At 41.2% G+C, this 27665-nt stretch overlaps 1 protein-coding gene across 3 annotated transcripts in view; it reads right to left on the bottom strand.

The window, feature by feature from the left end:
- bcam (basal cell adhesion molecule (Lutheran blood group)) overlaps positions 1–27665 on the bottom strand; it is a 50777-nt gene that overhangs the window by 10750 nt on the left and 12362 nt on the right. For all 3 annotated transcript variants that reach the window (XM_023262439.3, XM_023262440.3, XM_055013628.1), the window contains exons 2-9: positions 4689–4816; positions 4262–4478; positions 2332–2405; positions 2135–2231; positions 1805–1987; positions 1195–1316; positions 932–1073; positions 289–404 (exon numbers count right to left, since the gene is read on the bottom strand). In XM_023262439.3, coding sequence (XP_023118207.1) covers positions 289–404; positions 932–1073; positions 1195–1316; positions 1805–1987; positions 2135–2231; positions 2332–2405; positions 4262–4478; positions 4689–4816 — 1079 coding nt within the window. The remainder of the gene's footprint in view (positions 1–288; positions 405–931; positions 1074–1194; positions 1317–1804; positions 1988–2134; positions 2232–2331; positions 2406–4261; positions 4479–4688; positions 4817–27665) is intronic.

Genomic DNA, 27665 nt, shown 5'->3' with positions numbered 1-27665 from the left:
ACCCAGGGAATGTTCAGAAAAACATTTTTGTGGACAGATGCGGTGTTTTTCTACAACCTGATATTGCCTTCGATTAAGCGTAACTCTTGATTAAACTGTCTCCAAGGATGATGCATTAGGTTTTAAAAGAAGAACAGTGATAAATACACAAGTCGTTTGCTAAATTGTACAAATTTTATTTAAAAAAAAAACAAAAAAAAACAGCATTTGGTATTCTTAGGAGTAGCTCACTTTTCCACAACAATTAAAGGAGAAGAAAAGAAGGGTTGAGAAAGTGATGGCACGCACCTTTTTCCAGTGAACTATATGATTGTCAGAGGCCTTGGTCTTACACTGCCACTCCACTTTGTCTCCAAGCATGACAACTTGAGGCTCGACAGGCGTCACATTCACTGGATCAATGTCTGGCAGAGAGAACATGAGAAACAGCTGAGAGACAGAGAGGCCAGGAGACACCTGAAAACCATTCTATGGATTTAAAAAAAGTGCCACTTAAAATCCAAAAGCGTCTCATCATTTAAACAACCATGTAATAAGGCTCTTAAAATGGAAGTGCTGAGAAGATTTTTTCTTTTTTATAATTATGAAGTTAATGCACTTACTGTGAAATCAGGCCCATTTCAAAGCCCAAGTTAAGCCTATTCAATGCTTTTTTGAGGTTATCACCACTTAATGTGTGTGATAAGATCAAATTAAGCAGTGTGGTTGGGATAACATTAAAGTAACAGATGAACTGTGAAAAACTGAACTGGATATTGCCCAGCTGAAAGGATTCCATTAAAACTAACTCCATGCTGATCTTTAGAATGATACGATTTACTGATGAAAAGAAAGGCTAGCTACAAGGGTGAAACCGCACACGCAGGAGGTGAATTGTTCTCTGTGTGTATGCTTAATTCTGCAGTTGTGCGTGCATCTTTGGCTCACTCACAATGGACAGCAAGGTTGATGGTTCCACTCAGGTCAGCTTCCAGGTTATCAAAATCTGTCGCCATGCACTTGTACTGTCCAGCATCTGTACGCTTGACAGATTTCAGAGTCAGAAGACCAGCTTGACCAGGGATGGCGTTTCCCTAAAAACAGAACAACAGGGGTTATGCATAACTACATTTCTGGAATAATGTGGAATATAGGGAGTAAAAGCAGAATCAGCTCTTTCTCAAACAAATTCATGTGCACGAAGTTCTCACGTACATCTTTAGTAAAATCAAACTCAGGTTGAGGGTTTCCATCAGTCTCACATTTCATAGTGACATTATCACCCTCTTTGACTGGAGAGGTGTTGAGTAGAGAAAATGTCGCTTTCTCAGAGGGATCTGGAAGGACAGAAACAGACAAAGAACAGGTGGAAATTCCTTCACCAGCTACATTTACACTGTTATACTGCAGATCATCAATCAAAGATGAGCAATGCATTCCATAAGGATTACTTTGCCAGTACTCTATCTTTCCTTGCCACATCATTCACAACAAAAATTTCCAGTGTGACTGAGCTAAACTACAGTGCTTAGCAGGAGGAAAGCTATACAATCGAAGAAATGAGGCCAGGATTTAACATTATTATCTGTATTTCCTATAATAGAAAGTAACATAAGCCATACGACTTATGAACAAATAGATTTATTTTCAGAACTAAGGGTCAAGGAATGTCATGAAATTTTGTGCTGATATGAATTTATTTAGAAACCATCTACAATTCCTTCAAAAAAACAAAATGGAACTGAAAGACCTCTGGCTGAACACTCATATAACAGATTAACTGGATATAATCTTCAAGCCATTCTGCTCTCGCCACTTCACTCACAGTTGAGGTTGATGGTGATGGTGTCGGACTTCTTCTGTTTGATCTGCTCTCCTGGCATGCTGTATTCAACAACACAATGGAACACGGAGTCCTTGTCTGCCTTGGTGGGCTGTGAGTACAGGGTGCTCTTAATGGTGAAGAGACCCGAGGCCTCCTTCACAACTGAGGGAATCATGTAGGTCTCTGGCAGAGAGGAGGATTGGAAGAAGTGAAAACATTTCTTAAAACGACTAACTTTAAAAGATCCAATCATGGAATGATCACAGAAAGTATGCAGATTGTCCTCTGCTTTGGAGAGGACCTAAAATCTAACAGCCAAAAGACACATACTCTCCTTCCTGTCTTTGACCTCTGCAATGGGCAGGTCATCTTTGTACCAGATGATTCTTGGCTGGGGATGTCCATTCATTGTCACGCAGGTTCCAATCTGATACAAATGGGAAAATGCAGGAGTGCACAAGAAATGAGATAATGTATCGTCGGTCAAAATAAAGGAATGTGCAAACATACAGGAGCTATACACAAACCTCTGAGCTGGTAGATTGTCCTGCATAAATAGCCTGACTTGATGGCTTTGTAAGTTCTGGCTTCTCAGGAGCAACTAAGACAAAAAAAAAAAAAATATGGAGAGAAGTTACTATTGCATCATTGCAGTATACTTGAACAAAGCCGTTAGCGATAGCCCCTGATATGTAACCACACGCAAACAGCCAGCTTTCATATTTGTAGCCCCATCCACATGTCTGCTGACCTTGTTAATTAAGCTGAGCAGTAAACAATCTGCCTCACATTATTCCACTGTGACCTGGTTCACATGAACTGATAAGGGTGAAATCAGAAAAAAAAAATAGCCCACTTCCTTCGCTCTGGCTCATATACACAGCCACAGGTGTGAGTGTTCCCTCTTGTTTCTCTGCTTTATTCCTGAGCTCACTGGTTAACATGCAAGGTCATCTTATCACTGCCTGCAGCTGTCGACTGCTTATAAAAATAAACAGTAGATGGGCATTTCTCTGCCTCTCTCTCTCTCTCTCTCTCTCTCTCTCTGTGTGTCTCTCTATCTCAATCATGTTAGTGTTATTTATGTTAAGTGGTATTTATGTTATTGCTTCCATATATTCACATATTGTACAATGCAGTGAGCCGTAAGTAAAGCAATGCAGAATCATATCAGAGGCATATATTTCTTCAGACTAAACTATCTCACCATCACTTAAATTATCATGCATTAAGACCAACAAAGGTTTTTTTTGTCTAAAAAGAGAGCTTTAAATCTCAAGACAGTTAAGAAAGTAGAGGGTACAGAGAATGAATTTCATGTTCTTTTAACTCTGTTGTTGTGTGTTTTTGCTTAGTGGACGGACTGTTTACCCTACTGTAGGCATCCTGGCAGGAGGAAAGCAGGATAACACTGCTGCAGCTCAACCCTCAAAGGACCTCATAACTCAGTCCCATTAAGTTAAGGCAGGACAGACACACTATAATTCAACCGCAATGAGTCAAGTGGTCAAATGTGAACAAAGAATAATTGCTGGTTTGTGAGACAGGCTATTTTCTTAGTTCTGTGGGTATTAAATGTGTCTAAAAGGCTTTCATTGAGGTTTTGTCAAACACTGACTGGCCCATTCACAATTAAGAGCTTTTTTTAAGAGATTACTTTAAAGCTAGGAGCCTCTGAGAGCATAAAAGTTAATAGATAACTTGTAAGCTCTTTTTTAAATAGAAGCATGACTAAAGGCTGGGTTGTTTTGCTATTATTTCAAATCAAATCTCTTTTTAGAATGACTGTCCGATCAGTCCAATTCCAAAATGCTAGTTAATTTTACTCATTTTGGAGCAATTGCTAAATGCTAAAAAGTGTGATTGATGTCAGGGGTTATTAGGGGAGGGTCAAAGACACAGAAGGCTGCATCTGGGTCAGCATTTGCCACCTTGGTAATAAATCTGGACTCTTATTATGGTGAGATCTATGAGACATGACAGGTGTGATTGAACTCTTCATCAATTGTGTCAAGAGTGATTAGATTGTGGTTAATTGACCTCTGGGGAGCTTATTAAAAAAATCTGGTAACCTAAGGCATTAGAAAAGCCTCCAAATTCCTACACATGATGAAAAAATATATATTTTTTCAGATAGACAATTATGTCAAATCATACTTAAAGATGCTATATGCTTCTTTAAGACGTGTGTGGTGCTAGCGTAAGTATGTGTGAAAAGCAATCAGCAAAATACATTACATGCATTAAGTGCAATTAGCCCACTTCTAAATCAAAGTATGCATGAACACACATAGAGAGCTCACAGATTAAAGCCATAAACCTTTAGTGGCAGTGACAGCAACAAATCAAGTCATAAATACCATTTAACAACTAATGGGAAAGTTGAAGGTGGAGGTGGGGGTTGTGAAAAGTCACGTTGAGGCCATATAAAAGCCAAAAGGGCACTGGCTTACTTACAAAAGACTTTGAGCATAGTGGCGGCATCTCCAACACCAGCAGGGCCAGCGGTGACCTGGCAGTAGAAAGCAAGCTCATCAGAGGGTTTAACTGAGGAGATGGTCAGGGTGAAGTCCTCTCCGATGGTGACTCGACCTGTCAGGGGAGTGCCGTCGTCACTTTTTCCCTCTCCACCATGGGGGCGGAAAGCAACGCGCTTCCTGGTTCCCTGCTCCTCCTGAAAGGATGGATGACAAGAAGAACATTAAGAAAGAGGATGGCAGAAACAGGTGATAAAATAGAAAACAGCTGACTCAAAAACTTTCAATTGCATTAAAAATTCTTCTTAAAATGTTCTAAACAACTTGAATGCAACACACTTCAAATGTTTTTTCATGTGCACATATATTAAATTGTGGACGAAAATGTATATCTGGAAATTACTTACAATGTACCATTCGACAATAGTGCTGCTTGATGATGGTGAGACGGTGTATGTGCAGGGCAGTTGGGCGGGGTCTCCTTTCAACACCTCCACTTTAGGATCCACCTTCACAGTCACAGCTCCACTGCATACTGCAGAAAACAACACACAAAAATGGAAAGAAGAGTAAGGTTAATGATTTGTGCAAATGCAATGGCAGTGTCATCAATTCGTGTTATACAAACATATACAAACATTTAAAGTAATTTAAGTTGACCATATGACACCAATACTGTGTATCATGATAGAAAAAGATATTTATAACGAAATACAACTAAAATATACTACACACTATTTTGGGCATGCTCCATATAGACAGTGGCTAGCAGCACATGATAGTGATAAGATAAATATCCAGCACATTACAAAAATGACTGGTTTGATTGATACTCCTGGATTAGAATAATGGAGGCTAGTATACACAAAGTATGTTTATTCTTCAAACACATAATTGACTAAGACACAAATAAACAAAAAGTTTACAAGTGTAAAGTACACTGCCTCTCGAACAACGGCAGAAGGAGATGTGGAGACAGAGAGTGTAAGACAAACAGTAAACGTAACCCTCAGGGCTACCACATTTTTCAAACACTGTGTTATGAGAATATTCGGATCTCAAAATTAATATCCGCATACCACCATCGGGACTGAATATTCAGATATTCGGGTCCAGCCCTAGCAACAGGTTGAAGTTTCATGGAGAAAAGTAAGCAATGAAATTTTTGTCAAACTTTTCAGAGAATAACTGAAAACATACTTTATTGTGGTATATTGTGATATATATCGTGATACAAAATAATCCATATCTTGATGTATGATTTTTTCCATATCATCCAGCACTAGAGAGCAGTGTGGCATCCATGAGGCACTTTGTTAGTATAGGAGCATGCCTTTTCCTGCAATGCCTTGGGCAATTTGGACTCATCACTCATCACACACACATCAACAACAAGAGGCCACAGTCTATGATTACCTCGTCTCCCCGACTGGAAATACATACACACACAGATACACATACTCAAGCATGCAGTGTATGCCCCCTACACACAATACACTTAAACTCAGTTGTACCACATGGAAGACAACTGACACCAGAGCCATGTCACAGGGTCACGCCACACACGTATGCACACACACACACACACACACGCAAATTTACAGTATGTACCTCACCCTTCATACAGAATAACATAAATCCTCTACAGCAACAAATTACTTTCTTTAGCATAGAAAATATATGCAATCTTGGCGTATTTAATGAATATTCCACCTGAAATCTATAGGTTGGATTGAGCAATTCTGACAGAAAATCAAAGCAATACGGTCAAAATGCATGGAGTCATCAACTGAAATGTCCAAAGCATTCCTTATGTGTATTACAACAAGTTAAATATCGCAACATCTGTAAATCTAGACTACGGTTGTCATTGCATGCAAGACTGGCAAGCTACAATAATTAGTATTCCCATAAAGGTGTATTAGCTGTATTAAAAAACTGTTAAGGGACACTGGGGGGAGCTATAAGGTCCTTGTGACTGGCACTGTCAGTGTTCTCCATTCAACACAGACATTAGGATGCACAATGTGTCCCAGATTTCCATGGAAGAGTATGCAGCAAGGGCACAGAATGGACCCAGTCTGGTTCCTGTGGGGATAAAGGAACGCGGTCACTCTCTAAACTCTTTGTTAATCCAGTTATGAAGAAACAATGTGAAAACTAGATTGTATTACAAAGAGAAGAGTCTGGAAAAGGGAGGGGAAGGATGCAGAGCTGGAGAAAGGAAAGGAGCTCCATTTCTGCTAATGAAGTAACTGCAGCAAATACAGTGTCATAAATCGTATGTTGCAGCAACACGATTACACTTGAGTCCACTGTGTTGTGGATGTGAGGCGTTACGACACTGCATTAAAACAATACGTTTTTATATAAGTGGGGTTGCACTGCTGAATCAGTTCATTCAAGACCATTCATCAACATGGACAGTTTTTTTCACAGTCCATCATATATGACATGCAAGCAATTGTGAATGAAAGATATTACTTAATACTCATACATACATCCATAACATTAACTGATATGCTAGTAAAAGAAATAAAGGGTTACTGGCACTAAGCCATATTTGGTGTAAGATGCAGTTCTTAGGATATAGGAATAAACTGCAACATTTTTAGTCAGAACACAGCTACAGTAAACAGCCAATCCCAAACATTTTTCTAATAGTACAGACACTACAAAAAGTAAATATCATTAAAAAGCAAACTGTAGACTATAATTAACATTCAAATTGGGGACATGCATATTGCTAATGAACATCTTAGCCTCAAATTCTGTACGATAACATAAATTAATCATACCATCAACTTCTGGAGTACAAAATCTACAGTTGAATAATTTATTTGTTGTGAGAAACTGCCAAGAGTGGGGAGGATGGACCTCTGGGAATCGGAGCTGTTTGACGGACTAGTTTTAATAACAGGGCAGCAAAATGCTGATGGGGAGGATGAAAGACTGTTTGCTCAAAATGTCCAAAGCGAGATGAGAGGAGCATAGCCATGGCCACCTTGTTATCAGTCCACTGTGAAGAGTGGGAGTAAAGGATGGAAGGAAGGCAGCGAGTACACAGAGAGGAGATAATTAGAGTGAACTGTCAAAAATACATGGTGTGGTTGCACTGTCTTGTTTATGTGTGTTAGTGAGACTCATTCCACCAGGGTTGGATGCTGAGATTCACTATGACCCACAAACGACACAGGGGTCAAAGATCAGTCAAGCGCTGACATTTGTTGAAAAGATCTCATGTCTCTTTCCAGACCTTTATTCTTTCGCTTCCTCTTAATTTACTTTTTCACTTCCCTTGGCTCTATTTTTATCCTGCCTTTCGTCTTCCTCGTGCACTTCATTTCTTTTGCTCTCTTCGGCTACACACAGCATCCCCCTCTCTCTAAATATTCCACTCTATCAGCTTAGTGGCTCTCAAGTGAACCAACATTAGTTTTACAAACCGAGGCTCATGTTCTGAGTTTGTAAGAGGGATGTAGCCCAACCAAAAATGTCCTCTGTTTCTGCGCCAACACAAACAGCAAGCCAGACAAGCGAATGTACAAGAATGTGTGAGTAAATGAAGCGCTGCGCTTTTAGACAGTACTCGGGATTTACGAGGCCCATTGAGCGGTGCATGGGAAAAATACACAATGACACACACCACATTAAATCAAGTGACTTTCTGGCACATGCACAGAGAACCCAAGTCTTTACTTGGTTAGATAATCTGACTTTAATTCGTCATGGCTCTTGGGATGGCTGGTCTGTCCACCACTTCGGTCCAGATTGAAATATCTCATCGGTTTGATGGTTTGCTAAGAAATACTGAACATTCCATGGTGTCCAGAGGATGAATCCTAATTAAACTCATGGTTGACTTTTCACCAACAGGTTTAAATTTCAATTAATTTTGTGAAATATCTAAACATCGATTCGATGAACTAGTACAACATTTCAATTGTGTTTTCTTCAGCTAACTACAATTTTTTTTAGCAGTGCAAGTCACATAACTCACTTCCTGTGGAAAAACAGAAACATCTGTGTGTTATTCTTCTTATGTTAATTTTCTACTTCTGGCACATATTTGCCAGATATAATGGAATTAAAATCGCTGAACCCTCATTTTCAGAATTGTTAAAAGCCACAATGTACTCTTTTGTGGGATAATAACAGTCAACTATTATCGGTCAAGACATTCTGTGTGAAAGTATTAGTATAAACCACAGAACAAACTACTGAGAACGTTTGGGTGGTGTTGGTGTCTGAGAGGAAGAAATACTATGGACTGAAAATAGATTATCAGAGCCCATCTGTACCACATCCTTCTCTCTTTGCTAACCTCTTCCTCTCACATTTACATGTCACTGACTGCCTTTTCTTTCTTTCTTTCTTTCTTTCAAATGCATCTTTCGGTGTCATTCACAATATGTTTGAGTCCAGAGTGATCAATCAGGCCGCTGCTCTGTTTTACACATGAGGCAGCTGGACAGACAGAGACGGGCAATTAAAGCATAATTAGGGAGTCTGCTGTCCGATCTAAGCCTAGAGCAGTGTGTGTGTGTGTGTGTGTGTGTGTGTGTGTGTGCAAGTGGTTCTGTGCATTTAGACACACAGGCTGTTGGCTGTCACTCTTTGCATGAGTGTGTGTGTGTGTGTGTGTGTGTGTGCGTGCAAGAGAGAGAGAAGAAAGAAAGAGAGTGGTAGGGGCTGTTGGATGGGGGAGACTGGCTGCATGGGGGTCTCTTTAGCTGATGCAGACCAGCTAATCGGATTTAGCCAAAGAGAGGGAAAGTGTGTGTGTGAGGTGGTGTGTGATGGGGTGCATGACCGCGTAAAAAGACAGATGGGAACAAGGTGGTCAGCTTGTGACCTGTGCACATACACACACACTCTTACAGTATATATATAATGCATGGGATATTTATGAGCAACCGAACCGCCCCAAAAAGCAACGGTTAAGTACATTGCTAGCAGAGAAAAATCTCCAAGTCTGCAGTCAAAGAAGCAAACCAGAGATGAGGAGACCCACGGCGTTGTGTCAGTCCCACATCTACTGAAAAGTTAATGTGAAACCATCTTTAATACTCTGCCTCGTTTTGCCTTTTTCTCCAATCTGTTTCTTCTACTGTCTCTCTCTCTCTCTCTCTCTCTCTCATACACCCATCATAATGAGATGCCCCTCATTATGAAAAGATCTAGCTGGATTCTCTCTCTTCTGCCTTCTTTTCCCCTTGTTCTCACCTTACCTACTGCTGTATTCTGGACATCAAACCAGCAGCCTGTGTCTCTCTCCAACTCTCCCCTTCTTATCCCTGATTCTCAAAGAGCATTCTTGAATACCCAGCGCACAAACTTGCCTCTGTGTCTACTCTGTGAGTGTGTTTTTTTGAAAGACAGAAAAAGGGAATAACAGGATCCAAGACAGCAAAAGAAAAGAACAAAGAAAATAAGAAAGGGGAAGAAAAGGAAGGAAAGAATCAGGAACAAGAGACAGTGTGTGTCGATGTGGGCAAAACCAGTCTTACCTACATGAGAGCCACTATCATTCACCAACTAGAGCCTCTTACTGAAGCCACCATACCCCTCCATTTACTGATAGACGCTGCTTTTCTCTCTGCTAACCCAAACACGACTTGGGTGAAGAGTGATGGATATTCTGGGTAACTAAGTCCACTCTATACACCTGGATGATAGCGCTAGGAGTCCAGAAGAGGTGTGTTAGATATCAGCCAGTATGTGTCATAGAATCTATCCATAAAAATGTTCACCAGCACCAACACTGTGATGAGGAGGATACACAGAGGATCATCATGAAGAGAGAAGGGGAAGAGGAGTCCAGTGTGGTACCTGACGGACAAGGAATGTCTGTGTGTGCGTGCGTGTGTGTGTGTGTGTGTGTGTGTGTGTGTGTGTGTGAGCGCATATGTGTGTGTGGTCCAAAACATATTTGGCCTCTAACCGGATTAGTGTGTTTGACTGTTGGCAAAGCAAACAGCGTCCAGCTGCAAGAAGACACTGCCTCAATGTCATAAGGACTGAGTCACCTACAGCATGAGGTTATTAACAGTACCTTCCAGTTTCTATCACTTTCCACTGATCAGCAGCTTTCCATAATGCTTAAAATAGCTTTTCTATCCTTTTCTTTTGTCTGCTGATATCATCAGGGAAATTATACTTCATAATTGTGTTCAGAGAGTCTGCAGACGCTTTAGTGGCTGCATGTGTATTTCAGATTTTGCTAAATGTTATTTAGTTGCATTTATTTGTTTATTTTGTTGACCTTGAAATTTGTCTTTAATATTTTAGGTAATTTACATGTTTTTTTCATTTAATCTATGTTTTTTAAATAGATTAGATTTAGATCTAGATTTTTATGGTTCATCAGTCATTTGTGAAACTGCATACATGATGATATACAAATAGACCATTTGTAATCTTGTGAATAATCTCCACAACTCAAGATTGTCACTCTTACACTATCAAAAAATAACTAAAAGAATCTAGAGATAGCTTGGATTAACCAGGTAATAGCTTGTTACTTGTTGCTGGATAAAATTATTCACTAGTCAGTTCCTACAAAAAAAGGTATCTATAGTAAAAACATACATTTCACTCCCACCACATACTATAAATTACTATTACCACCACCATAGTGACAATGTGACTGCCCTACAGGAGTCGTAAGCCAGAGGGTCTGTGTATGTGAGTACAGTTGTGTCAGTGGGACATGGCAGGGCTACCTCAATTCCCCAACACTGATAATGACCTGTTAATGTTCCAGACTAGTTCCAACTCAAATATGGTGCTTGCGGCTTTTCACGTTCACTCAGTGCTTCCATCAGTCTGTCAGCTCTGCAAGAAGGGAACACTTTGCACTGCTCAGGAAATTCAGTTTGTTCAGTTTCATTTTGGCACACAAATTCGCTCCAGCTTAGAATTGTACCCAGGAGGAGCATGTGAAAATCTGAAAAATAAACAGAAAGAGGTTCTCCAGTGGGTGCTCTTGGTAAAGAAGATTGTGTTTGCTGAAGTGGCTAAAACCAAGTACATGCACTAGTTGTGGTTGCCTTGTGAACACAGCATTTACATACTGTGTGTGTGTGTGTGTGTGTGTGTGTGTGTGTCTGTGTGTGTGTGTGTGTGTGTGTGTGTGTCTGTGTGTGTGTCTGTGTGTGTGTGTGTGTGTGGAAGGGGGCAGGCTGGGTCAGACTACCAGTGTCAGGGAGGGTCCTTGTAAGGCCTGGAGTCTATCAACGCCTGACTGATGAGACAAGAACAGGTGCAGCCCAGGAACGGCAGCTGCTGCAAAATGTACACACCAGACACATCATCGCACACACACATCCCACACACCCACAATGAATGCCACATAGAGAGCAAGGCAGAGAGTGAGAAAGACACAGTGGGACCTCAAACCCAGAGATGACAGGCAGGCAGAGCAAGAGGGGAAGTTTCCCAATATGGGGAAAAAGCCGTACAATTTGTAGAAGTAAAAGTTTTAACAACCAGTTCGAAAAAAGTAAAAATATACACAGATTGTGAAAACCAGACAGACGTAGATACAGTTTACACACACTGTCTGTCTCCCCGCTGACTTTAAATAGTGTGTCTATCAATACTAGATCCATGCATAGTAAAGTAAGTACTGCCATGTCTGTTGGTTTCCTGCTAAGTGCTGACCTTTGACAGAGAAGAACTACTATGTACCTGATGCTAATTAAAATCCCACTGTTTACAATATTCATGGGATACAATTACAGAGAGAAATGCCGGAGGAGTGAAGGAGAGAGAAGGAACACAAAATGCAGAGAAGAAAGAAAAACACAGGGACAGACACAATACTGGAGGGCAAACACTGTTAATAGAACCATACATTTAAAGAACAAATTATGGTATAAAGAGTTTTTAATGTTAAAAAGTAACTACATCCTAAGCTGAAGTCCCACCACATTATGGCAATCTGATAAAACATCTAATATCCTGACGTACTGACAGTCTGATACTGTACACTACTTGTGGTGTCCATGCACACATACATCAAACAGCCACAACATTAAAACCAGCTGCCTAATATGGTGCAAGACCTCTTCATGCTGGCAAACAGTCTTGAATCGTTGGGGCACTGACACAAGACCTCTAAGGGTGTCCGTTGGTGTCTGGCGATGGGTGGTTGGCAGCGGATCTTTTGGGTCTTTGGCCAGCAACAATGTTCAGGTGGGTGGTACGTATCAAAGCAATGTGCACGAGTGGCATGACGCAAGGTTTCCCACCAGAATATTGCATTGTAACACAATGATCAACGTCATTCACTGGGCCGGCCAACTGTTTGAATGTTGAGGCCGATCAGAGTATGGTAAAATATCAGACATGAACATTGAAAAAATGAACAGTATCAATTCCCTTTGGGTTGAAAAGATGGGTGGTTGCAAAGGTACAAAGATAGTTGTCTGCTCTTTGTATGCAACTTTTGTGTCTGTGACTTGGTCTTGAAGAAAGTGTTCCCAAGTGGGACAGAAAACGCACTCCATGTGTCTTCATACAAAAGTCACAGGAGCTTTTGATGAACCTTTTCCTAGGCAAAATCTTTTGTATTTGTCTTATTTGCCTCATACTGTACCCACAGTTATAATTTAGGAAAGCGGGTTCTGGTATACCAAAGGGAGCATTTTAAGCTGATAGAAATTCATAGAGGGTTTAATGACTCCTTTGAATAAACAAACTCAGTCATACAGCCGGGGTTTGACTGTAATGAACTTGACAAAAATCCCCAGAATAACTTTTTGGAAAACTTTTTTTTCTTCGTAGTATCACAGAGACAGCAGGACTCCACAGTACCAATTACAGCAATCAGAAATTCAGCCTCAGTCTTGTACATTTCATCTGACCATTCTCAAACCTCTGCAGTCAGAACAGCAAGAAGATAGCAGAGCTCTGTTGTCCTTCAAAGATGATATCTGAGCCTTTAATTGGAGTCAAGCACAATAACATGTTTAGCACTTGTGTTTTATTGCTTGGTGAAACCGGGTGCCCTCATGTTTTATGGATGGCCTGTATTTTATGAGAGTTATGTGATATATCCGGATGTGTCTTCGGAGGAGGGGTCTTGATTAAAGGTGAGATAGACGGATCAGGATGTTCAGATGCCACATGAATCTCCACAATTACAAGATAAGACGGAGCCTGTCTGTCTTCCTGTCTGGGCTTGTACCAATGTACCACCTGAGCAGAAGTAAAATTCACACCTGGGTCCCTGCAGCATCACACACACTCACACACACACATGTTCATGTTGCAGCTGAAGGTTATCTAGGTCTCGCAGGGCAGACTGTGTTTTACAACTTTATTTATTGACACTTAAACCACCAGCTACTCTGGGCCTTTAAAAGGTGGAAGACAGGAGATGGGGCACATAAGGGACTGTATGGGGGAAACAAATTTTACTATGTTAGATAAGAATCCCTTAACCTTTTATTGTGGTGTTTTTTGCTTAAACTGACTCTTCTCTCTTTAATCATTCATATATATCAACCTTTCTCTAGATATGTGTTTCATCTTTTGTGACTGAAGTGTAAGGTTTCTTTTCAATGATAATGATACGACGTGTTTCACTTAATGTGGATTCAGAGGTCGAGCTTCCTTCAAAACAAGTACGGAGAGATTTAGGGCGAAGGAAGAAGGAGGGAACAAGGAAATTAGTTTAGAATGTCTGATGTTCCCAGAGACTTGACGTTGACGTAATGCAGCTGAGTCAAACACAAAGCTATTAGCAATTAGCCAGGGTTCGCATCAGTCTTCTCCATTGCCATAAACTCTGCGATCTTCAGCATCTGTGCATCTTACTCATGGCCATAAAATCCAGAGCCCCAAGTCATCACAAAGTTTGATGACTCTGCAAATGATGCCGAACTGCCAAGCTGCCTGCGTGCATGACAGCGGCTGTTGTGTTGGAGCAGAGGGCAAAGGGGTAACATCACAGCGTGTGCAGTTGCATCAAATAAATCACAGCTTTACTAGTGTGTGTGTTGTGTCATCTCACAGCAGTTTAGGAGCTCAAGACAAACAGTGTGAAGTGGGCTACAAGGTTGGGCCGTCACACAGCCTTTTGTCTACGGGGAGATTCCCCCCTTTCAGTCTAGCTGCTCTGGCAACGGGGTGAAAAGTCAACGCCATTTAAACACAGGAGTCCGGAATTATGTGGCCAATGAGAGTGTTTGTGTGTGTAGCAGAGGGTGTGTTTGTCCTCTCTGAACATGAGCCTGTGAGTCAGGAGGAGAGAATCAGGACAAGGATGGATGGTACGAACAAGGAGACGGAAAAACCAGACAGAGCGCATGAGCAGAATATGAATTCGCCCAGCTGACATTGCAGTCTTCCATCCCATTCTGCAGAAAGCAATAGTTGGAAAAAATAAAACAAAGCTGAGACATCTTATAGAGAGATTATAAATAGAGCTATGAATACATGAGTCTTGTGAGTTTTAGTGCTGTGTCAGTGCTTTTGAAGAAGTAGCTTTGATATAACGCTTCACTGATAAACCAAAGGATTCTCTGAGTGTCCTTCCCCATTAAAGTTAGCTGTGTAAAACTGAACTCATCTCTCACGCTGAATATCTAGGTCATTTATAAAGCTAATATCTTTTAGCTGACACAATCTGGTGCCATTACATCTGACTCCATTAACAGTGAGTTAGTGTGACAATAGCCAGTATCTTGCTCCTATTAGAGCTCATATTTGGGTCTCAGTACAGTGGTGGTAACAAAAAAAAAAAAAAAAAAAAAAAAGCAGGGACATAGCGGTGAATTACATGCTAGGTCGGATAAAAATATCAAGTAGAATTTCATTACTTTTTGAATCAAAGGGCACAAAGCAGAGAGGGTCGCCAATTACCGCAGTATGTCTCCTCCTGGCTGCCTTTCATTTTCAGAGGGAACTCAATTTGGTGAAAGAGGAAAAGGAGAGAGAGGGTGTATGTGTCCTGATCGACTGAGAGAGAACCCAATCAGTGGATGTCACTAAAGGGGCAGAGATGAGAAAAGGTGTTAATATTTAATGTTTCAGGCCCCCTGAATCTGGGCCTCCATTCCCTCTTCCCTCTCTTCCTTCAATCCCTTTTGCCTCAGGCACTCCAATTAACATAGCCTGTCCTTTTCTCCCCCCTCTCTCCCAGTCTCTCTCGCTATTCTCCTCCTTCCTTGAAACACAGCCCCCGGCAAAAAATAAAATTTAGAAATGGGATAAGAGAGGAGGCAGGAATAGAGGGTAAGGCAGAAAAAAACAATGAGGTGGAGAATTTGAGCAGAGTTAAGCAGTGTGATGAAAAGTTTGGATGACAATAAGTTGAGAAAGTTTGAGGGTCTCAGGAAAGAGAGCGAGCAGGTGTGGGAAAACAATGAGGAGTTAAAATGGAAGCAAAGGAGAAGGAAAAAAAAAGATGGAAGTGAGGGAAGGAGAGGGTCCCCTGTGTGTTTTCAATTCCACCAAGCCTCTACCTATTTATCAAGGTAAATGACTTGCTTTAATGGGCCTGAATGATATGCAGTGTTTGGCAGAAGCAATCTGCTTGCATATGTTGTCGCTAATGTCGCTGGCGTCCATAATGGGCTATCCTAATGAGGTGCATTCAGTGATGAGAGCGGTAGTAAAGATTATACATTGCTCACAGGACCCCAGAAAAGCAAGGGCAGCCCTGGAAAGATGATGGATGAATGACAAGAGACTGACAATCGGTATGGCACTTCTAGTAATTCAGTATTTTATCCTGTCATATAGAACTTTCAGAAAGCTGGGTGACTCAAAAGAGAGAGGGTTTATCCAATATATTGTTCCAGAAATGCTAGACTCCAACCAATAGCATTTTTTGATAAACACCTCTGCCGAGCAATATCTTGCCCCCGGTTTGTAAGAAAAATGCTTTCTGTTAGAATCTGTAGTGTTCAAGCACAAGATGATATCAGAATTGACATATTTCCCTCCAGAGACAAAACATTATGCAACTGTTTTCACGGGTTGATTAATAATCCACCAATAAGCGGTAAATTGACCTTTATGGGAAAGAGGTTCCCTTTGAATGCACTGATTGTTACAAGGTGGAACTACAAATTCAGGTGTAATCGTGACAGAATTACAAATCTCATTATAGTGCTCAAGGTTTGTAAAGTTTATAGCATTCAGTGGTTTCTCAAGGCGCTGTGGCAATTTAGACACTTACCTATTTCAAATGAAGATATTCCAATTTTTGCATTTCAGTATTCATTGCTCCATTTCCCTGAGTGGTGGCGTCTCAGTAATTGTACCTATATGGAGGGCAATCATTTTCAAGGTGTAAAGGGAAATAATTGATATAAAGAAGGATGGAAGAAAATAAAATACAGAAAAACGTGTCTGCAAGAGACTTTGACCTCAGCACTGTCCTTCCCATCTGTTTTTTATCAAAGGCAAAGCTCACGTGGCTCTACGTTGTTTTGGATTAGCAGGACAGTACAGAACAGGATGAATGCTGTTATGTCAATTTTGGATATAGCTTATCATCAAGGACTTTCGCTATCTCCTACAACAATTTTTCATGACACTAGACCAAGACAGACGCATAAGAAATTCACTTTATACATAAATAAGCTGTTTCTCCAATAATGTAATTATGTGACAAACATACTCACTGGCTTGATGATGCTCAAGAGCAACATTTCTTTGCACAAAGTCCTGAATATGAACTGCACCCAAGTCTGCTAGGATGAAGGGTTGGGGTTGATAGCAAATGTACAAAGTGCACAACTGAGACACAGGAGACCAGGGTTTGCATCCTCACTCCAGTTATTTGTAGCCAACAAAAGCAATTTAAGGTTATGTTTTAAAATATTAAATATGTTTTTCTGGGGCGAGCTGATGGGCGAGTGGTTAGGGTGGTCGAAGCAGTCCTCTTTTCACCAGACCTCTACTGTATGTCATTCCCCTGCTTGATTTCTCTACATTTCCTATCCATTTCTATGTTGCACCCATCTAATAAAAGCAAAATTTTAAAAAATAAAAACTTTCCCTAACCTTAACCAAGTGCTGCCACTTTCTCTTCATGTTAATATGAAATGTTTGATCTGTCAATTAGTCATATGTAAATTACATTTCTACAGGACATAGAGTAGAATGGAACATACAACTTGACTTCAACTGGATTCAGGACTTGATAGAACATAATTGTAGTGACTCAACAAAGAAGTAGTTTTGTCTATTTTCATTTTAGTGCAGTTTGCCACTCAGATTGTTTCATACTGTCAAAACAAAAACTTACTGACACCTCTGTCTTTTGCAGTTAGGCCAGATTGTCAGAGGGCGGAAAGAGAGAGGCGAGAGACAGGGCGGAGAAGCTGACGCAGTATAAATAAAGGGAGAGACATTAAGACTACAGTTAATCTCACTAAAAGGGTTAGGACAAAGTGCTGCCGCCTGTGCCGTCTCTGCTGCTTCCCCTCTCCCTTTATCCTTGAATCAATTCATTCTGCAAGTCATTTCCCAACTTACTGTGCAGATAAATACATGCATAGGGTAGCTCTTATGCCCATTTACTGTAATGAAAAACCCAGTGGAATGTGCTCATTACAGTGTTTGTGTGTGTGTGTGGCTCCTTGAAACTACAATAGATGACAGTGTATTTGATTATGATAAAAAAAAAAAGTAACAGATCCAGACACTTTTGTTTCAGAGGGGAAATAAGATTTCAGATAAGTTGTAAGGTGAGGATAAAGTGGAACCAGGCCAACATGTTTCCCTGTGGACCCTCAAACACACACAGACACACACACAGACACACACACACACACACACACACATGCGCACACACTAAAATGGGCAGTCCTGCCAACCCATGTGTATTTTAATACTGATGAGTCTAGAGATGAATGTCTCGAGTTATATTTACAGTAGCCTATTTACAGTGCCACACTATTACATCCACAAACAGCGACTCACACACAAACTCCTGCCTGTTGTTTGTATCTCAACAGCTGAATTCCTCAAACACTCCTCCTCCCTCTGTCACCTTTTTTCCAGCAATCACCTTGTACTGAAATGTAGCACCCAAGTGTTTTGTTAGCCTGACAAAGGCCCTGTTCCTGTGTGGACGGACTACACACACTGTGCAAGCTGAAGTAAACAAGGAGAGGACCTATGGGTAAATAACACCAAGATGCTGTAGCCTGCTTACCGAACTTGCTCTTTGTGGACAGAGTCGAAAGCTGCGTGGCAGAAATGTGAAGATGACAGCTTTCTCATGTCTCTCACTCACTGTCTGTGATCACTCATTTTTATGTCAGTTAGAGAGCTGCAATGATTATTTCTTAGGTCAGACAACATGTGACAGATAATGAAAATAATGGTCAGTTTCTCCACTGATGTCAGTACAACATTTCACATAAAACAGACAAAACTGTGTAGCTATATGACAATTAACTTTACGATCATTAAATGGTGATTTGAGGAGCCTCTCAATGCAACAGCATAGAGAAAGTTTATGTGGTTATGCGGTAGTTGCCATTAAATGTAATCAAATCGCTTTTGTGACAACAGAAACAACAAAAAATGTTGATGGGAAGAACTAAATTGTGAGTTTGCCTGCTTGAAAACACAAAATAAGTGGTAATGGAGGTCACCAGAAGACTGAACAGAAGTTTAACCAGTGCTAACTGAAAAAGGATGAAAAATTCTGGTGATGATTTTAAGGGATCGAGGAAATTGGCATTTTCAGACATTTGCCATAATCTGATAGGTTAATTAAAAGGTGACACTTCTCTGGCTTGTATGGGTTTTTCATATGCCTTTTTTTTGCTCCACTTCAGCAGAGCCACTCTGTCTGTATTCTCTCTCTCTATCTCTCTCTCTGCTGCATCCTCTTTCACTGTCTTTCTCCTCCTCTCTCCGGTCTCTCATTCTCTCTCCGTAGGAGTGCTGAGTAGCACTCTGCCCATCTCATTTAGAAACAGCCCTCCCTTCACTTCTAATGAGCCTTCATTTTGGCAGAAGAGGGAGAAAAGCCAGACAGAGGAACACCATTTCCACTACTTCAGCTGACAGCAGTTGCCTCTTGAATTCCTCTTCTAATACCCGCATGGGACTATACAAGAGGGATGGAATAGGGAGAAAATGGTGGAACAAATGGATAACCATTCTCCCTATTAGCCTCCATTATCTGCAAGCATCATTTCATAGCGACTAACAAGGCTGCAGTGTACGTCCCTGCGCCCATGGTGTACGTTCGAATGTGTGCCTTGGCTGAGCCAGGATACACAAATCTGGTGTGGACAGCTCAGAAACCGGAGAGAATTGCCCTTCTTTGTGCCCAAGCTGAAATACGAGAGCGCTGGCTGAATAAAGGGGGTCTTATAAGGGGGTGAGGGTTCTCCTTAGGGGGCCAGTCAGTCGGGCATGACAAGCCAGTGCCGCTGTAATGAGATAACAGGCCACTGGAGTACGCCTTGATTCAGTCCTCTTTTCTTTCCTTTCTCAACATCCCTTATCCCTTTGCTGTTTTCTTATCCATCCATTGCTCCATTTTTAAAAACAGGCCATCGTGCTTAGCGGGGTGGTAAAGCCTGTGTGTGAGGGACAGATAGAGGGATACAGACGAAGGAGGAAACCTACTGGCAGGGAGATAGGGTGAGGCAGAAAGAAAAGGGCACAGGGGTGTGTAAATGAAAGCCTGAAAAGAACCATGCTTTGTTGTGTGCATGTTACAGGAAACATTCTCAAGTGCATGATAACAGCTTGGAAAAATCAAATGCAAGCTGGACCACAGTAAAGAAAAAAAAGAAGCGACACTCTTAAGGGATAGAGGAAAGGGAGATATCAAGAGATAGGGAGACAGTGTGTATACAGTATGGGTCACTGCTTTCAGACAGGGAGGGTAAACCTACCTCTACTCCTCAGCCATCAGAAAATTACCCTTGCACCTGCCCTCCAGCCCCCCCCCCCCCCCCCCCGCTCTCCCTCCCCCTACCTCCTTCTGTCTTGAACAAACAGACTTATACAGTGTTGACTGTGGCAACACTCAGTGGGAGGTTGAGGGATACTGGAAATCCCAGCTAAAGGGTGAACTCATTCATTGTATGCCAGGAATATATGGCTTTTCGCCTGGCACACACTCAATAAAAGCCTCACTACAATGCTTTTTATAAATAGTGTAAATTCAATGCCACTGCTGACCTCCATGTAACCTAAACCACTAAATCTCATTTTATCTTTCCTATCTCTTCGCACTAAAACATTTAAAATCTGTATTTTCTTATCATCTTCGGATAGATTTATAGTTGCGATAGTGGAGGAGCCAAAGCCATGATTTAATCTGAACAACTTGAGCTGTTTCCCAGCTGGGCTATCAACACTTGCTGTCCCAACAGCGTATAACCCTAGGATTTAAAACGGTCTGTCTAGCCCTAAATCTGTGCTCTCCTGACTGGCATACCTCACACATAGCTGAATGTTGCACACACACAGACACAGAAAATCACATTCACTACCTTTAGACGCTCCACCTCCCGCCCCCGTTCCTTCTCTTCCACCTACCACTTCCCCCACTTTCTGTCTTTTTGCCTATTATGGCGGATTAACTTATAATGCTTGGATGAACTTCAGTAAGTGGGGGGTACAAAGTCACACATCAATACACACACAATCACTGGCTGGCAGGCAGATATGGTCACAAGCCCACTGGCACAGACACATGGAGCCTTATGGACTACAGCGAGACATGCGGGCATAAACACACAGGCCTGTACACACACACGTACACACACGTACACACACACACAGACACACAGACACACACACAAACGTTTCCATACAGGAACCAGACTCCCATGCTGCAACAGAGTGAAAGGTGCGGAATCCAAACCAAAGCCACAATTAATCCCCCCGATCCCTCAGAGATAGAATAATTCAGAGTTAATTACTATTCTCCTGCATTCCGCTCTTTCTTCTCCATGATTTCTAAATCCACTAAATTCCCTCCTTCCCTCCATCAGGCAACCATTTGAATACGCTGTCTGCTGCAGATCCTTCTTTGTCTCTTTTTCCACATTTTTATTTGTTTTTCCCCGCTGCTCCTCTTGTGCCTTGGCAGATTCTTCTATGCTATGTCTTGACAGAGTAAAATGAGAAGCAAATATGGTTATGAGCCCTCGCTCTCCCTCTCTCTCTCGCTCTCAATTTTTCTCTTTCTAACACACACACACACAGAAAGACACTCACACACACACACACACACACACACACACACACACACACACACACACACACACACACCGGTCTTGGCAGCAGCTGACATAGAGTCTGGCATTCAGGTTGTGTCTTTCTGGTTGGAGTTTGTAACCGCAGTGAGTTTAATTAGAGTGGAGAGGGACCACATGGCTGGCTGACTGGATGGTGTAAGGCTGGGGATTGGAAAGACCCACTAACAACCACACGCTACAATGTTGGCTATAAGGACAAAAATATGCCCACTAATATGCACACATAGCTAACTGCAGCATATTTATAGATTTAGACATTGTAGCTGCACATTCATTTGTATGAAAGCTGTTTTTTTTTTAAATAACTATATGTCACCAACTAATGCCAGCAGTATTGTTGTGCAGATAACCCCTTATTAGAATGATAAAGAGCATCCTGCATTATTGCTCACATCACATTGTATTATCTGTTGTGTCACATTGTGTTTTGCTGCATGTGAAGCAAATAGGAGAAAAAAAGAGAATGCATTTCCAATACGCAGTTTCTATTTTCTGCACCAACACTTCAAGCCAGGCAAGCAGATAAGATGGAGACAAGAAGATAGCAAGGGGCTAACTCTCACCCATACATGGGTAGGACAAGGAGATGGAAGAAGGCTGTGGTATGCACATACACACATATTTACACACCCACTGTGCATATTTCAAATATCAGTCAGCATATGGAGACGGCAAGCGCACATATTGTAAATGGTATGCAGATCGCGCATTACACACACTTATTTTAACGTTACCCCAAGTGAATATGAGTTTGCAAGTGCACACATCTGAGCTAGCCAACTCCCAGCAGAGTAAACCTTCCAGCATTCCTCACTAATCTGCACCATAATAGCACACCTGTCTCTTCTCCCATTCTCTATTACCTCCACATAAATTCAGTGGGGGCTCAAAAGAGGGGCACAGAGTAGGGCGTACTAAACATATTCATGAACAGCTGATCCATCCTCTTTCTCTCTTCTGTTTCTTTTCTTTCTTTATGCATCACAGTATACATTCTGACTATCCCGTTCTTGATCTGTTTCCATAAAGAACAACCTGTTTTTTTAAACAAGAGCAGCAGTGGTTTGCCTTTGCTTTAGGAGGCTGTAAGTTGCCTTGGTAACAGACACAGAGGTTATTGTCACAGCTAGACAGGCGGTATTGGGTAAAAGTAGGAAGGACAGGGGACGAGAGGGTGTTTTTCAGGGGCAGGGGCAGGTCAGAGATTGGAACAGTGCAGGCCAGGGGGTGAATAACTAAAGCAGTGGGCAGGCAGGGTAGATGGGTAGGTCACATTATTATTGATTGCCTGACATTATGTGGACAACAGGGGAGTCCACAGAGACTGACGAATAAATTGTGGCTTGACATCAAAGTCAAGCTGCTGACACTGAGCCTGCAGGGGAGAGAGGTGGTCCAAGGCTGGATTAGACGTAGATAGATACACATAGGCATGCACAAACACAAAAATAAACTGACAATGAGAACACTGCCCACCAGTTACCAGGTAAACGAAGGCTGTAACGACAGAGCTTGAAAATGAAAATGGCAGACTGAAACAGGAAGGAATGTCAACCACTTCTCGTAAATTTGGCATTTTTCTGACAAAGACATGAGTTTCTCATTTACACATCAACTCACCAGAGACCCTCAGAAGGTGCAATATTCTGATCCTCATAAAATCCCAATCTGCTACCCAGAACATTTTTCATATTCATTAATTCTTCATTAAATTATTATTCATAGCTTGGATGATGATGTGATTAGAAATGAAATGGAAGACAACAGATGAAATAATTAGGTAAATGAAGCTAAGATTTAAATATTCACCATTCATTTTCATTTTAAGTGATTTCAGGGACACTTATCTGGCGAGTCTGCATGCAAAGTGTAAAATATATCCGACAAGAGAGCAAAGCTGTCTGAGAAGATAACCACATGACTCTCCAGCGTAACAAGGCCACACCTGGTACAGGCCTTTCATCTGTGGGCATCGGGCCTGACTCAGAGGGCGACATCCGTCATTGTCTGGTAAGTGACTGACTGCCCTGTCTAGATGGCTATCAGCTAAGCTAACTGGAGCCTGGTGATAATATCTGGAATGTGTGAAACCTGAGAGAGACAAAACAACATACGTCTCAACCTGCACAGACCTGCAACTCAAGGAGATGGAAGATAGAGATGCTGTGGGTTATGTGTGGAACTAGGTGGGTGGGGGGAGGTGCAGGTGAGAGCTTGATGGTTTGCTGCAAGAGACACTGGCGTCAATGACAAAAAGACAAAAACAACGGGGATGTTATCGTGGATGGACAATGAGATAAAGACAAGGGTAAGAGAGTAGAGGGTGACAGGGAAAAAGATGAGGCAGAGTAAATCTGTATCTGTGCTTATATATAACCAACGGTGGCTAAGCTTTGATACATGGTACCTAACCTAACCCTGCCATTGGGAGTAATTTGGGTTTCAGTGTCTTGCTCAAGGACACTCTGACAAGCGAAAGGCGATGGGGATTGAACTGGCAACCTTATGGTTCATGGATAACTCGCTCTACTGATGCCACAGCCGTAATATCAATAAAATATCTCAGTCAGTGCTGTTCTCCAGTCAAGCCTTTGAACCATCAAACACTTGCAGTCCCTCTCTATAACCCGGTGTTCCCAAAAGCCTGTTTGACCCATTCTATGCCAGTTTCCTCTGCTCACATAGTGCCATGTCCTTCTATGTTAGATATTTTTATATGTTAGAATCTTGGTTAAAGTTAACCCTTTAAAGGGCACTCATTGAAATACTTTGAAATTCAAAATTTCAACCCTAGAGTGTCATTGAAGGACAAAAGACTTTTTTACTTTTGTGACATTTTTCATCAATTATAATCACTTGCCCCAGCATCAAAATAACTTGGTTAGAATTACCAAAAAAAATGCTATTACTTAATTTAAAAAGGGAAACTGGAAAAAAGAGAGTTTAATTCTCATTTTGAATGAATTCTGTCTAAATGAACATATATACGTTGCCTAACTAAAATCCTGTAATATGTATGTGTATATATATATATGTGTGTGAGTGTGTGTGAGTGTGAATGTATGTGTGTGTGTGTGTGTGTGTGTGTGGAAAAGACCTCTGAGCTTGCATTGTGATAAAGGGGATCTTTTTAAACTTGAAAAAATGTAGGGAAAAAGAGAAAACATACACATACAATGCCATTACTTAATTTAAAATACAACCCTTTCCCTACATGTTTGATGTTTCTCCTTCACTGTCTGGGTTACCAGGATGAAAAGTACCACCCCATTGGACATATGATTGGTTGGCTGAACAGGAGCGACAATGAAGTAGTAAAGTCAACGGCAAGGATACATTTCAAGGATGCAATTTAGTTGTATAGGAATAAAATGCTGTGGAAACTGGGTTTACTAATCCCGTTTTCTAAGTTAAACACTAAGACCTAAAATCAATCAAAAAATGACCTACACATAAAAAATAATAAAAATAATAACAATTTGTAGCCCTAAGTGATTATGCCAAATTCTTATTTTTGTAGCTACCGGCTACAAATATATCAAGAAAAGGATCTTCCTCATCTTGCAATTTATGTTGCAAGATGAGAAGGAATGTTGCATGAGGCCTCTATGCCTCCATTCTTATGCAAACTCCATGTCCAATCAAGATACCACATCAAGTAAAACAATACATTTACAAAGTCAGAATCACTCAAGCAATGACGTGACAATAGCATGTGACAAGGATGGCAGACACTGATAGAAGCAAAGAAAAAAAACACCCAGCAAATGTGGCAAAACTGGCATGAAGATGCAAAGCTAACCGGCAGCATACCAAGATCAAAAGAAAAATGAGGCGGAAGAAAGGAGTGTGTCAGGGTGTCCTTGTATCACTTTAATAATTGCTACCACACTGGCAGACAGTGTGAAGACTGATTTGTTCCCCTGTTTTTATTAATAAAGTGTGTCCTGGAGAACAAAAACGGCAATGAATACTTAAACTCGTTCGACCTGAGAATCTGAACAGTGTACTATGCTTGAATTTTCAGATTTACAAGCATTTATATGTTGATACTTGACTAGAAAAATTCTATTAGCACAAAATGTCTGCAGGTAAAATGAAGTTAAGAGTTAAAGTAACTTCAATTTTCACAAAAAAAATACACAAATAGAACAGACAGAATTCTAATCAAGCTTTAGCCTGAAAGAAAATCCTGCTTTCTGACCAAGGCGATGTGCCTTACTGTGGGTGTTTACAGAAGCAGATGGTCTAGGTAGGCGTTTTAAGTACTGGTGTTTTAGGATAATGGAGGAAATAAAACATCATAAGGTGGGAAGCCAAGAATGTTTATATGCGTATATCTAGGTGGAGGAGGCTTCTGCAAGTTTGCTGGGGTGTTGAAGCTTAAATATCGGCACCTTTGCTACCCTGGCACCATCTCATCCACCTCCTCCAGTTCCAAGAATCTGGTAATAACGTAGAGACATTGAAACATATGAAAGCAGGAGGAGGGAGAGTTGTGGGAACGAACATGGATGAGTGGTTAGGGAAGGAGGAGGAGGGGAGTAGTATCAAGGTGAGGAGAGAACGGTGGGGCTGAACTAAGGTTAGTGGCCCGGAGAACATTGTGAGCAAGATAAAGGTGGCAAAAGATACATCTGCCGACCAGCATTCTGAACATTTTTTGCCATTTGTGATACACATACGGAATTGACCTCTGTTGAACCCAGGAGTTTCAAACATACACAGGGTTTCCTCTAAATTCATTCTGCAGCGGCACCCGCCTAAAATCCCAGCACTGCTCCTTTAAATTTCTTTCTTTTTTTTTTAATTGTCGCAAATACACCACCGCCGCATGTCTCCACCTTCTCAGCAGTCCTGCACTGTGTCGGGTACTCGCGAGTAGTAAGGTAAACTACAGATAACTGTGTTGCTCTCAGTATCTACTCTTTTTTTGTGTGTGTGTGTGGTGGAGGTGCGGGTGAGGGGGATGCCTGTGACTAAATGTTGTAGATAAATGGCTTTCTGTGAGTTGTAATGCACACATGTAAATGTTAAACTTATTTTTCTTAAGAAATTGGACAATGTTCAGTAAAAGATGGTTCATTAAAAGTGCGCATTTCCAGAATGCACTTTTTTTGCACTAAAATAAAGGGAAAAATTTTGAGTTGTCATTATTTATAGGTTACTATGCTGTGATTTTACTAGTCCGGCCCATTTGAGATCAAATTGGGCTGTATGTAGCCCCTGAACTAAAATGATTTTGACACCCCTGATTTAACCAAAGTTGCCACTGATAAAAGAAATGAAGTGAGAGGGTTTCAAACGAGATTGAGATAAAAGCAGACATGAAAACTGGGCACTGGTTTAAATTAGATAAGCTCAAAGGTGATTTTTTGCTGAACCTCCCATCAGCATCATTAATTTATTATTCATCACACTGAGTTCAAAGTCAAAGGCCTGTTCGTAAGAAATGTTTGAAAAGATGACCTCATGGGAAACTTAGTTGGTTTACATTTCCAGATTTATTTATTTTTTGCTGTTGTTATTTAGTTCTTGTGAGTCACTAGTTTAAAGTGGTTTCCTCAGAATGTCCTTTCAGTCTGTATGTCGTTTGAGAACATTGTGCCTTTGTAAAGCCTAGGTTAGAATTAGACACATTCTGCTGGTGGGTTGGGGGCCCTTAGGCACATTTTGACATTTATGGTGAGAAGAAAAAGGGAGTGTTTGAGAGTGGATTGCAGAGGCAGGCAAAAGCTTGTCCATGCAGGTATATAGCAGGAAGGGGTAGAGTGGGGAATGGAGGGAAAAAACAGGAAGGAGGGGGGGATCTGCCAAATCCAGGAAGAAGCATAAAGTACTAAAGAAGTGTGACCTGAGGAATGTGAGACAGAGGTAAGCCAAGACAGGAGATGTGGATGCTGTCTGTCATCAACAGACCTCCAGAATTTTCCATGAGTTCAGTGTTCCATCTCCAAGCAGAAACGTAGCTGAAGGGTAGAGAAGCTAACCCTGTCTGTATGTAATGAGCTGTGAACCACAGGCGAAGGTAACACTTACAATTCAGCCATGTACAGGTGAAGTTCAAAGGGCTTGAAACATCAAGTAGATCAGGGACAATGTGTTCTCAAGATTCAAGAGGCACTA

Source organism: Amphiprion ocellaris, chromosome 9 (genome assembly GCF_022539595.1).
Source record: "Amphiprion ocellaris isolate individual 3 ecotype Okinawa chromosome 9, ASM2253959v1, whole genome shotgun sequence".
Classification (NCBI taxonomy): domain Eukaryota; kingdom Metazoa; phylum Chordata; class Actinopteri; family Pomacentridae; genus Amphiprion; species Amphiprion ocellaris.
Note: the sequence above shows the minus strand (reverse complement) of the source record. Positions and strands in the feature narration are given on the sequence as shown.